The 13183-nt window shown below is 39.8% G+C and overlaps 1 protein-coding gene across 7 annotated transcripts in view; it reads left to right on the top strand.

Annotated features, from left to right (window-relative positions):
• The window catches only part of LOC136866478 (uncharacterized aarF domain-containing protein kinase 2), a 158578-nt gene that overhangs the window by 97602 nt on the left and 47793 nt on the right, over nucleotides 1-13183 (top strand). For all 7 annotated transcript variants that reach the window (XR_010859553.2, XM_067143473.2, XM_067143472.2 and 4 more), the window contains one exon: nucleotides 9786-9976. Coding sequence is in view for 6 of the 7 variants with exons in the window: in XM_067143473.2 (XP_066999574.2) it covers nucleotides 9786-9968 (183 nt within the window). In the remaining variant the exon portion in view is untranslated. The remainder of the gene's footprint in view (nucleotides 1-9785; nucleotides 9977-13183) is intronic.

The following is a 13183-nucleotide window of genomic DNA, read 5'->3' as shown; positions in this document are numbered from 1 at the left end:
TCCCTGTTCATTCTCATTATGTGCCCATACCACTGAAGTCTGCGTTTCTTTATGACACTGATAATAGGAACCTCAATACCAGCTACTTTCCTATTCACTTCATTTCTGATCTTGTCCTTTCTGGTTGTTTGGTTGATGGTTCTAATGAATCTCATTTCAGTTGCTTGGATTACCGGGCGAGTTGGCCGTGCGCGTAGAGGCGCGCGGCTGTGAGCTTGCATCCGGGAGATAGTAGGTTCGAATCCCACTATCGGCAGCCCTGAAGATGGTTTTCCGTGGTTTCCCATTTTCACACCAGGCAAATGCTGGGGCTGTACCTTAATTAAGGCCACGGCCGCTTCCTTCCAACTCCTAGGCCTTTCCTATCCCATCGTCGCCATAAGACCTATCTGTGTCGGTGCGACGTAAAGCCCCTAGTAAAAAAAAGTTGCTTGGATTCTACTGAAGTCTGTTTAGTAGGGTACATGTCTCTAAACCGTACATAAGGATTGGTACGAAATAAGTGTGGTACATGATTGTTTTAGCTTTCTGTGGTATTTTGCAGTCCCAGGGGAGATTTCTGACTTGACTGTAGAAGTTCGATGCTTTCTGTGTCCTGCTGAGTATTTCCTGCCTAACAGTGTTGTCTTTCGAGATTGTGCTTCCGAGGTACTTGAAGTGGGAAGCTGATTTTTGCTCCTTCCAGAAATATATTTCAGCTTGTTCCTTCCCTGAGATAGTGATGATGTTTTGTAATCTTGCATCGAGAACACGTTAAAAAATGTTTATAGTTTGGCACAAGAGGCAGATTGGCCTATAATTTGAGCAATCAAGTATATCTTCTTTTCCTTTCCAGATTGTAATTGTGGCACTGATCTTCGAGGCCTTGCATACAGTGTACTTCCTAATAATCTTGTTGAAGTCAGTAAGTCATACTACACTTTGTTTTTCCAGAAGATTCCCTATTTTGGCTGGGATATAATCTGCACTAGGGGCTTTCCCAGGCTTCATTTTGTTGATGGCAGCGGACACTTCTTCCGTAGTGATAGTAGGCACTGGGCCGTGAATGGGATGAGCTGTAGGTAGAGGTGGATGAGGGAACTCCTTGTTGCATGTATTCTCAAAATACTCCTTCTAGCTATGTAGTATGTCATGTCCCTTTTGTAGCAGGAGCCTACTTCTGTCTTTGATGTTGATAACATGACCTAGATCATGTGTGGTGCAATCACGATCACGGGCAAGTTTGTAGATTCTATTTGTGCTACCAGGCTTATCCAGCCTACTTCTGTCTTTGATGTTGATAACATGACCTAGATCGTGTGTGGTGCAATCACGATCACGGGCAAGTTTGTAGATTCTATTTGTGCTACCAGACTTATCCAGCTCATCATAGATGAGTTTGTAATGTGCTGCATTTGCAGTTGCTACAGCTTGTTTTGCAGTGGACTTAAAAAGTCTGGTACCTTTCTAAATCCTCTGTGCTCCATGTCTGGAACTTTGTCTTATGCTGTAAAACCTCATTAATTCAAAGTCATTGGGACTCAAAAATCGGACTTCAAACTACGTGATTTCGAATTAGCCGCCAATTCGCAATTCAGAAGTGTCAACTCTTGCCGCATTATAAAATATTTTAAGGCCTGTTACTGTATGCAGTTAACCTTGATTCACAGTTTAAACCTTTCAAATGCTGTAAAAATAAAAACACCTAATTCCAAAATATATCCAGGAAGGTGCATTTACAGTATTCAAATAATGCACCTGGATAACTCGCTGACAAACATAACCTCACGCAATGAAAGAAAAAGAAGCATGATTCAAAGACAAAGAGAAATCTATGCTGGCTCCCATGTGCAAGTACTTGATTCATTGGATTACCATACTGTATGCATTTTAGATGCCTTGTACTTATAGTAATTGCCACGTAAGGACATACCCCAGAAAGTAAATATCGCCGCCCGATGCTCTTCTTTTCTCTTTTTTGTAATGGCTGATCACTGCTGCCAACCTGCCTGGTTACATATTAAAATCATCAGACATAACCATAACAAACTAACCTCAATGTAAACATCGATAATGAATGTTTCCCTACCCTAGTAAATGATAAAAGATAAGATGAAATAAATGAAGATAATTATGAATATCTCGTCAATGAGGAATTAAGGAAATAAACACACTTTCTCACTTAAATTATCTGTCTTTATTTTGACATACAGTAGGCGTACTATAACCATATTCTTGAAAAGAGGGGCATGTTAAACGATGCAATTTATTTAATAAGTCTTTGCAGTGTGATTTTCGAAAGTTCCAGACATCCAATAACTTCCCTTTTTTTTGCGCGAATATTTCCTTCTCTCTTCAATACCGGTAACCAGTAAGGAGAGAGATTGTTGGGCATATTTTCAGCCTGCAGGCTGGTTATATCTTCAAGCTTATCAGGAAACACATAGGAATACTAATGTGCCAAGCTCCGTGAACGGAATTTAGGTCAGCTTTCAAGTTCACTGCGGATTTGAAAATAATAATGTTATAAGTTCTACTGCCAAAATTTCGTCCCGCAAGAGTTATTTCATGTACCGGTAGATCTAGACATGAGACTGACGTATTTGAGCACTTTCATCATTTCACACAAATTATGTTATTAAATGCATTATCCGAACATGCCACAATCCTACTTACCTGGTATTAGCCAAATAGATTTACAATCCCACAGAAAAAGAAAATATGCTTTAAATATTCTCGCAAATGTATCACTAGTGACTTTAACGGCAATGCGGTGGCAACACGCACTTCACGCTAGAGCAGTGATTGAACGTTGCCAACGTGCCAGATTAACGGTAAATGTAAGACGTCGTATCGGCAAGTAGGGTCCTTAAACTGTATGGTTACCGACACTGAAAAAGACCCAACAGCAAGAAAAGTAACCATAAATCAATATCTTAATATTACAGGGGAGAAAGGGTAAGGTTGCACCCTTAGGGTACGTCCTTACACGGAGAGGACTATACGCGAAAGTACCCGATGCCCTTAAAACATCGTGGCTAATCGAACTTTCCAATGACTCTATCCTTGTACGATTTCCTGCCATGGCAACTTCTCTCGTACTTCAGATATATAAACACTTACCGCGTCACAAAGTATTCTAAGACCCGTTAATGCATGCAATCACCTCGATTCACAGTTTAAACCTTTCAAAGGCCATGGAAAAAACTATTTCCGAAATGTATCCAGCAAGGTGCATTTACAATGTTCAAGTAATGCACTTGGATAAATCACTGACAAACATAACCTCATGCAACGAAAGAAAAAGAAATCACACAATTCAAAGACGAAGAGAAATTATACCGTTTCCCCTGTGCAAATGCATTATTTTTTGGATTAGAGTACTGTTTGCATTTTTAGATGCATTGTACTTCCACGGAAAGTTCCCGACGCCCTTAAAACATTGTGGCTTATCGAACTTTCCTATGACGAGGACATGAAGTTTCTCGCTTCCGCGTGCATTTCAACTTTGCAACACATTACAATGACCCCCACCCTTGTACGATTCTCCGGCTGGCACTTTCTCCTTTAAAACCATAAGACCGTTTGGGCTCCTCATTAAAAGAAAGCAATGCAGTTTCATCGGCAATGACAATATTGTTCAGTGTCTATGAATTGATTATATGAGCCATGCTTTTTTGTCAACTGTCAGCATCGCCAGCGTTCGCAGATTCTGTCTTTCCTCACACTGCCTGCTGCGTGATATTACAGCGTTCCTTAAAAGATTGAATACAAAAGAATTCCGATTTCATTCAACTTAGCAATTATGAAGCACACTGTGAACCCATCGAAGTGAGTGTAAGTGCGGAAAGCTACCCCTCCACATCTGGAACACACGTTTTATCATGACACGGATAATAATGTAAAGGCAGTTTCGGATTAAAAGTCTAAAATTTGGAAATGGGGCCAAAATTGTACTTCGAATTACGGATTATCTGTATTTTGAATTAAACAATTTAAATAACATGCAAAACCATATCTCATGTTTCCGGGAATGAGAGCCTCTTCGAATTAGGTGGGATTTTGAATTAACTGATTTTGATTTATCGAGGTTGTACTGTACATAAGTGGACATTGGATCTTTAGGTTTTTTACCTGTTGTTTTCCATAAGACCCTATCAAGCCTGTCTGTGACAATTATCCATATTATGTAACCTACCATCACAGTAAATGAAGTTTGATAGGGTCGCTACGTGCCTATTTAGACGTTATGACCTATTTTTGCCTTTCTGGGCCTTGACATTGAGAAGACATATGACAGCATTGCAAGAGAGAAGATATGGGAATGCCTGAGAAAAAGGATTGTGCCAGAGGGACTGGTGAGGAAAGTTCAGATGCTGAATGAGAACTGTACCAGCTGTGTGCGATTAGGTGACAGTCATTCATCCTGGTTCAAGCCCGAAAGTGGAGTCCAGCAAGGCAGTGCACTATCCCCATTATTGTTTATCACCATCATGAATGACATAATGAAGAACATCAAGAAAACCTCTGGTGAACTAAATGCAATGGCCTTCGCTGATGATGTTATGATCTGAGGAGAAACTGAGGAAGAAGTACAGTCAAGAATCAGTGAATGGAAGGTTTAAGTTCCAGCAGTTCAAGCTCAAGATAAGCGAACTCAAAACAGTAATGATGGCAATAAAGAGAGAGGGACGACCAGCGAACATCATGCTAGGAAACCATCCACTAGAAAATGGAAAGCTTTACATATGTCGGCAGTGTAGTATCTCAAGATACACAAGCCACAAAGGAGGTGGCAAATAGAGTGCAGAAGAGCTCTCACTTTTACCAGCAAGTACGAACACTCCTCTGAGATCCCAAAGTACCAACAAAATCAAAGCTGGTGATGTTCAGTCAGTACTTCATATCAATCCTAACCTATGGTATTGAAACCTGCACCCTCACTAAGATAGACTCATCAAGGTTGCTGCAGGTATCAGAGATGAAGTTCCTTAGGTCCACAATTCAAAAAAAATAAAACTGGACAAGTTAAGGAATGATGTGGTTAGGAAGGAAGCTGGGATTGTTACATCATTGTTAGATCAGGTCAGCATGTCCAGAGTGATGTGGTTTGGGCATGTAGTGAAGATGGAGCCAACTTGGAGAGACGTGTGGCAGGGAAACGGATGGTGGGAAGACCAAGAACCCACTGGATGGACATTGTAAAGATGGACATTGCAGATTGGGGAAGGATACTGGAGGACGTCATTAACAACAGAAAGTATCTCCATAAGACAGAATGGAAGAGGCTCACCAACAGTACCCGGGAAACTGGAACTGTAAAATGATGATGATGATGATGATGATGATGAGCCTATACAATCCTTTTCATGCTTTAAATCTTATAAATTTTATAAAATAGACAGTAATATTATTCATTTATTATATTAGTTTTCACAGAAGGCATCTAAGATAGGGATGCAAGCCAAGCTAGTGTGAAGGTGGGTGTGGCGGTTGTGAGACAAGCTTACCAGGAATTTGTGTGTTTTACTGTTATCTCTGTTACTTGTCTCACATATGCACTGCTCTAAGTAGCAGAAGAAATTGGAAATCAGTAAAGGAAGTATTTTTCAAAATCAAGTCCTACACTAGAGTTGCTGCTTTTAAAGTAAAGTGCCCAAATCTGCCCCTGCCTCTGGCACATTTTTAACAAGGTAGGTTCCATGGTTACAGGTTATACAATATTACAGTGAGAACATCTGTTTATTGTACAGAAAACATTATCAGCAGTTTCTCAGAAGATGATTCACAGTGTATTAAGATGGCCCACAGTGTACTACAAGAGAAGAAACAAAGGCATCTGGCATATATTTGTGCTAATTCCACATTCTTAAGAAACACTACGAAACAAGTCGTCGCCAAAAGTTTACAAAAGCAGAGTGTCAGATGAAAACATTCAGACTAATCCTTTCCAGACATAAACTTATACAGGAACGTTTGGAAATGATTTACTGTGCACAAAATTATGGCAGAAATGCAGCGAGAATGACAATGATGCATAAGTAGGCTAAATTTGTTGTTGTGTTGTAAGCTATTTGCTACTTCTAATGATTGGATCTCGTGCAGATTTATGCTATTGCATAGAAATACTACGTTATAATGTCTTGCGTGCTCCATTATGAGTTTTAAAAATTATTATTATTATTATTATTATTATTATTATTATTATTATTATTATTATTATTATTATTATTATTATTATTATTATTGTTGTTGTTGTTGTTATTTCTACTTTTACAGTAGGCCTACTCCTTCAGATTTATTTTGTTAATTTCATTATGCCTATTTTAAACCAATAAGAACCTATTTTATACACCTGTATAGGCACCTAAAACTTACTTTTTGGGGCCTAAAGATCCGATGTCTACGTATAAGCAGCCTTCTTTGCCCTGGTTGCCTGATGCGCATCATCATTCCACCACCAGGTCTTCTTACCATGACATTTATGACAGATATAGAAGAAGGGAAAGGTCAGATTAGACTTGCAGACAAGCCCCTGGAAGTAGTGGAAATGTTTAAATACCTGGGGAGTGAATTAATGGAGAATGCTCGACTGGATGCTGAGATTAGTAAAAGTATTCAAGCTGGAAGTTGTTTCTATCATAGTGTAAGAAACATGTTATGGGACAAAGATGTGCCAACGGAAGCAAAGAATACTATGTACAAGATGTATTACGTACCCATAACAAATTACGGAGCAGAAACGTGGACAGTGACAAAGAAGGATGAGAGTCGAATACAGGCAGCCGAAATGAAGTTCTTGAGGAGTATGATACAGAAGAGTAGAAGAGACAAAATAAGGAATGAGAAAATCCGGGAAGAAATTGGAGTGGAAAAAATGAATGATAGAATAGAAAAGAGCCGACTAAGATGGTTTGGGCACATAAAGTGAATGAGCGACGAAAGAATGCCAAAAAAGGTGATGGAAATGCAAATCCAAGGAAGGAGAGGCCGTGGACGACCACGATTGAGATGGAAGGATACCATCCAACGCAGCATTATAGAAAGAAACCTGGACTGGGACACAGTGTTGGAGGAGGAGTGGTGGAAAGACCGAAGAAAGTGGAGAGGAACCATATTTGCCCCTTTTATTATTATTTATAAGTTTCATATTCCGTATTGATTGGATTCAATGTAATATCCAAACATATCGGTACACAACCTCCACAGCAAGAACAATAACGACCATATAACGTGCATAGACGAGAGAAGTGTCACCACCAACTACTCTGATATTAAAACCTATCTTGCTACATCAACTTAATTTTCAAATTTTACTGACAAGAGTTCTTATAACATACCAATACAAAGTATATCAACCATAGAACATTCTCGATATTCAACTTAATCAACACAAGAACTACAAGAAGAATGAAGAACGAATGCAACGCAACATGAACTCAAATTTTAACAGACGTTTTTAAAATATACCATGTTTTAATGTGTTTAATGTGCTATATATTTTAGTGTCTTATAATGTGGCATATATATTTTAATGTGTTTATGTACTCATGTCCATGCTCAATCAATAGGTTTTAGTTTATTCTAACCATCACTACTTTTAATCAGAGCTATTTTAACGCAACATACTGCAATATATTTTACTTCCATTTTTTTATCAGACATCCGGATGCTCTTAAGTAACTTCTTTGTCATTTATCCCATGACTGTAAATTGTAAATTTGTGTGCTAGCTGATGATGGCCAAGATAGGTCGAAACCGGTACTAGTGTAATAATTCATCCACAATAAATGTATTGATCGGTGGAACATTTTTCTTATCTATTACACATATTTGCCCCTACCCGGCTACAGCTGGATAAAGGGGAATGATGATGATGATGATGATGATGATGATGATGATGATGATGATGATGATGATGATGATGATAGAAGAAGTATACCTTTGCTGGTGAGATGTAGTGTTTACAGTGCACCATGTCTTCTGCTATGGGCTTACTTTCATTGACCTGTCTCAGTCTCATCCTTGGCTTTGACAATTTGTAAGTGACCGAGAGATGAGTGATTCTAATAATACCATTCCTTATGCAGCCAGTCCCTGTTATGAATGGTATGAAAATATCATTCATAGGGTTGGTTGTTGCATGCATTTCAGTGGGCTTGATAGACTGATATGTAATAGCAACTTCTGGCTCGGTGAGGAAACCACCTCACTCTTCATTTCCCTAGTGTGCCTCTTCAGTGACGCCTATTCTGTTGCCGGAGCTGTGGAGGATCAAACCAGCCTTAGGTCTGAATGCCCAACTTACATACACATAGAAGAAGTTACTGATCTGTCTAAAATGTTGTGGTATCTTCTTCTTCTTCTTCTTCTTCTTCTTCTTCTTCTTCTTCTTTTATGACCACATAGGATCACTTTAGTCAGTCCGTCGTTCAGGTCTCTTTGAAGGGATTGTTCGGGCTTTGCGGTCCTCCCAGTACTTCTTCAGACGCTCCGATCTTCGTGCCCTTTCCTCAGTTGAAAATGTGCGTGTTGTTGGTTTGTTTTGTGTAAGGGTAAAGCGGAGGTTTGTATTCTTGAGTTTTGTATTCAATTTTATCTTATTTTTGGTGTCTTCTGTTGTAAGGCCTATTTCCTTCAGATCCTCTCTTACTTCTCTGATCCATTTACATCCTGTTGTGGTATTTTTTGAGACGAGATTGTGTTGTACTAGTTGTTTCAGAAGTCTGTTGTGGTATCTATAAATAAATATTATTAAACTAAAAAGCAACCACAGTGTTTCTATAAAGAAATTATACAAAATCTTAAGTTAAAAGAACTTCACAGGAAATACGGATCATATTCCAACTTTAGCAAGGCTGTGTATACTTTACTAAGAAAATTTACTGTACCAGGAAATCCCACACAATGGCCAGCCTGAAAAGCAATTATGAGTCTTGAGGCAGGGTCGTGTCCTGCACGCTAATTGGAGCATGAATAGAGAGAGGTCTTTCATTTGTAACCAAGCCTTTATCTTTCGATTGCAAATGCCTTCCTGTCAGTATTCTCACTTGTTTGTATTTGTACCAGCAGTCTTTCTTGCTACTACCTGGCTGGTTACCATGATCATGAAGGCATCAGATCTTTATGGTCTGACACCACGATTAGCTGGTTCGAGTTCCATTGGTGGAAAAAATGTCACTCTCAAAATTTTGGGTGGTAGGGTAGGAGAGGTGATCACCAGATTTCATGCCAAAAGCCTGGATTCAACTCCAGACATCTCCGCATTGATCATATGTAGTGAGGGCATATGACACTGTTGATGGTGATTTGCCTGTCGGATGAGGTGTTAAAGTTTGGACTGACCCCTTGGTGTTACTTGACAGGAGTGGGCTATATGCCAACTATGGGTTTCACCCTCTTCCTATATTATTATTACCATCATCACCACACTCTACACAACTCATCACACTTGACACACCAACACATACACTCGTGAGGCAAGCGATAACTCTCCTTGACCATGATGGTGCACACAAACAATTGAAGATCACAAACCACCTAATTTCACAGTCAGTGTGGATCGTATCCAAGAAACTGGGTATTAGAACACACGTGCGCACTCTTTCTTGTTACTTTCATGCCTTCTTCATTCCCAGGTTATCAAAAAGATATCCCAAATCCAACAAGCTTTCACTATCATACAGAAAATTTGATCTGAAAAATTAGTGATGGAAGGATAGTTTTATTAGCATACTCACTTCTTATTTACTTCCTTGCTACAACTTTTACTTACTGATTTATTGCCTGTTTTCTCCTGCTTTTAGGTTGAGGTGTCCACATTAATGACACAGTTATTCTCTACAATGATTAAGCATCGGGTTAAGTTGGATGGGAGCTTCTCTTCTGTCATCTTGGCCATAATGGTGCTAGAAGGTTTGGGAAGATCTTTGGACCCTTCAGTGGATTTGGTGGAGAAAGCAAAACCTTTCCTTCTTAATACACTCTGACTTTACAGGTAAGTATCTTTTGGTATTTTTCATGATAGATTTTATCCAGCTTCCATATCTCTATCCTAGAAGTTACTATGGAAACTTCCCAATTTTTTCCCTCACTGTTGAATTGCTATGTTTTTGAAATTCATATTCTCAGTTTCTTTATTTAGTCTCCCAATCTGGGTTGGGCGGCCGTTACCAAACCTGACAAACTAAGGGAGAACCAATGACTATGGACAGAGGAGTTGAAGTCTTTGTGTAGGAAATGGCACATAAATTCAACAGGAAGCTGCTGCCTTGCAAATGTGGCAGGAGACTGCTAAAGGCCAAGGGAGGTAACCATGACAGCAAATCCTCTCTAACATTAGACCTACCAAGTCAGTTGGAGAGTAACTGCAATTGCTTTCAACGCTTGTGCAAACCTCGGATGCAAACATAGAACTTGGAGCAGACAACAGCACCCTTAGACCCACACCAGATGTGATGGCTTACACCCTGATGATAGGCCAAGCCTGGCAATTGTGCGACAACCTCGGAGAAGAAAACACTCGAACAGGGACAATCAGTGTATTGAGTTTGACTAGGAAGTGTGAAGAGTTGGTGGACAGCATGAACAGAAGGAAAATATCAATCCTAGGACTGAGTGAAACTAAATGGAAAGGTAAACGGAAGAAGGATTTAAGGAAGAACTATACCCCCTACTGGAATGGTAACAACAGAGAGATGAGAAATGGAGCAGGATTGATAATGGCAAAAGGCAACAGTTCATCTAGGGAAAGAGAAGCTGACAACAGTGCAGTTGCATGCCCCTCAGACAGGTTGCTGTCAAAATGAACAAATTTCTGGAAGATCTAGAAGAGACCATCGGGAAAATGAGGGCAGTCATCATCGGGGACCTCAGTGCACAGCTCGAGACAGACAGGAATGGCTATGAGAAGGTGATAGGACCACACGGCCATGGGAGAAGGAATTCAAAAGGGGAACATCTAGACTTCTGCCTAAGAAACTGTTTGTTAGTAAACAACAGTTCGTTCAGCAAAAGAGTCAGTCACAAGATTACTCGATACAGCTGAGATGGACAGAGCAAAACAGTCATTGGCTATGGCATTACAGATAAAGAAAGAAGTAGACTTGTGACTGATGTCAAGGTGGTTCCAAGTGGGAACTGCAATAGGGATCACCGGTTATTAGTAGCAGATCTGACAGACTCGAGCGCACAGGTTGAGCCCGAGGGTCTGGCTTAAGCACGTGCAGACCTCTAATGCTTCCGTAGCTGAGAGCCTAGGAACCAAGAATCTTAGATAGCACCCCGAACCGTACTTTCCTTCCATTACCAAACCCTTCCTCACCAGAGGCACTTGACCCATTCTGAAAAGAGTGTTTCTCAGCATTCTGCATTACCTCACTTCTTCCTCACTGCCAGATAATATAATATATGAAATATTTCATTTACTATGTGTTTGTTATTTATGTCCTTGCCTCATCCTTATCTTCTGAACAGTAGATAACGCCATCAAACTCTTCCACCTTTCCTTCCATTGCTGCTCTCTCTCTCTCTCTCTCTCTCTCTCTCCCTCAAGTTTTCTACTCAGCTTCTCAAGAGCGCTTATCAGCACTGTTCTTCCACCCTAAGGAGAGAAAACTGAAATTGGCAGGGGGGCATGATTTGAAAATGAACTGGCATACATTATATAAGAGTCTGTTCCTAAATAATGGAAACGAACAAACAAGCAATAAATCAAGTCGTATACACATCAAAAAATACCTTGCACCACCTATGACCAAACAGTTCCTGAATCTTTACAAATACCAAAAGAGAGACATACAGGGGTACCATATCTTCATTACTTGCTGCCCACCAAAACCATAAATGAGATCCTCTACAACAAGACAGCTTTGCCTTCTCAATTTCAGTTACTGAATACAGCACACAACAGTACTTTTACTGTAATTCTGGGTAACACGTCCCCTTGCACTGATGCATGCTTGAATTCATCTTGGCATACTGTCGACTAGTTCTTCAAGGTTATCTTGGTCCAATATGTCCCACTCCTCAGTAGTGATTCAGTGTAGATCTCACAGAGTGGTTGGTGGTTCGTTATGTCCATAAACATAATGAGCTTGCCAACGCATCAGCCAGTACAACGGGACCGACGGGAGAACTCCTCCTTCTCAAAGTAATAATTGATTCAGTGTTACTCATTTTCTTCAAGTTTTCCATCGTTTTTCTAGCAGTTTTATTTTCCATCAAGAACTTGCTTCACTTAATTGGAGACAAGTTTCCCCAGTCTAACTAGCTACACATTCAAAAGCAATACCTCACCTGACGAAGAGCATTATTTCCTGCTACATCCATATGTCTGTCTGTTAGGTCATCAGCCCAGAGGCTGGTTGGATCCTCAAATAGCACCACCAAAGGTTATGCGGTTATAAGAAAACCCCAAAAACTAATGGCAGCCCCAAAGGCGTACTAGGCAAGATGAGGAGTGAGGTAGTTTGCCATTGCTTTCCTCACTGGGTCAGAAAGTACTATTGCAGCACGACTGACCCTATGAGCAGCACCTTTCATAACACTCAGATGCACTAGTCATGCTCTGAATGTCATTACTCAGCACTACCCATACCCCAGCAACTTCCATATGGTCACAGCCATGGATGAGACTGGGACTTCGGTGGAAGCTACACTTTACTCTGGCCTGTGCCAAGAGATGGATGCAAAAGTACTGTATCCATCAAGAAATGACAGCAGGCAGGCATTCATATATATCTTATAAATATTTTGAATGAAGTCCAGTTTATTCAGTACTAAAAACAATGTATAAACTTTTTAAAATACAATTATATCGAGTAGGACATGTTTTGTCCTATCTTCTGGGACATATTTAACTGCTTAATGAGTAAGAACAATTCCAAAAGCACAGAAAATATATACATTAAATAAAATTATGTGGCACAGGATGCACTGTCTGTCTTAAAACATACCACAGTAACATAGGCTGCCTTACATTAAAAGTCTTTGAAAGCATAGTCTCGATGCTGAAGGAAAGTCGAATAAGTCTATGTAGGGCAAATAATATTAGCATAATTACACTTGAAGTACAATTAATTGTTAAAAACTTGTGTCCTTAAAAACATATGTTTATGTGTGTTGACATTTTTTTAAATGCTGCAGAATGTACTTACGTAAGCGATGTGTTACATTTTTGTAGCGGATTGACCATCGCATTAAA

Source organism: Anabrus simplex, chromosome 3 (genome assembly GCF_040414725.1).
Source record: "Anabrus simplex isolate iqAnaSimp1 chromosome 3, ASM4041472v1, whole genome shotgun sequence".
In the NCBI taxonomy this organism is placed as follows: domain Eukaryota; kingdom Metazoa; phylum Arthropoda; class Insecta; order Orthoptera; family Tettigoniidae; genus Anabrus; species Anabrus simplex.
The sequence above is the reverse complement of the archived record's forward strand: the minus strand, read 5'-3'. Positions and strand labels throughout refer to the sequence as shown.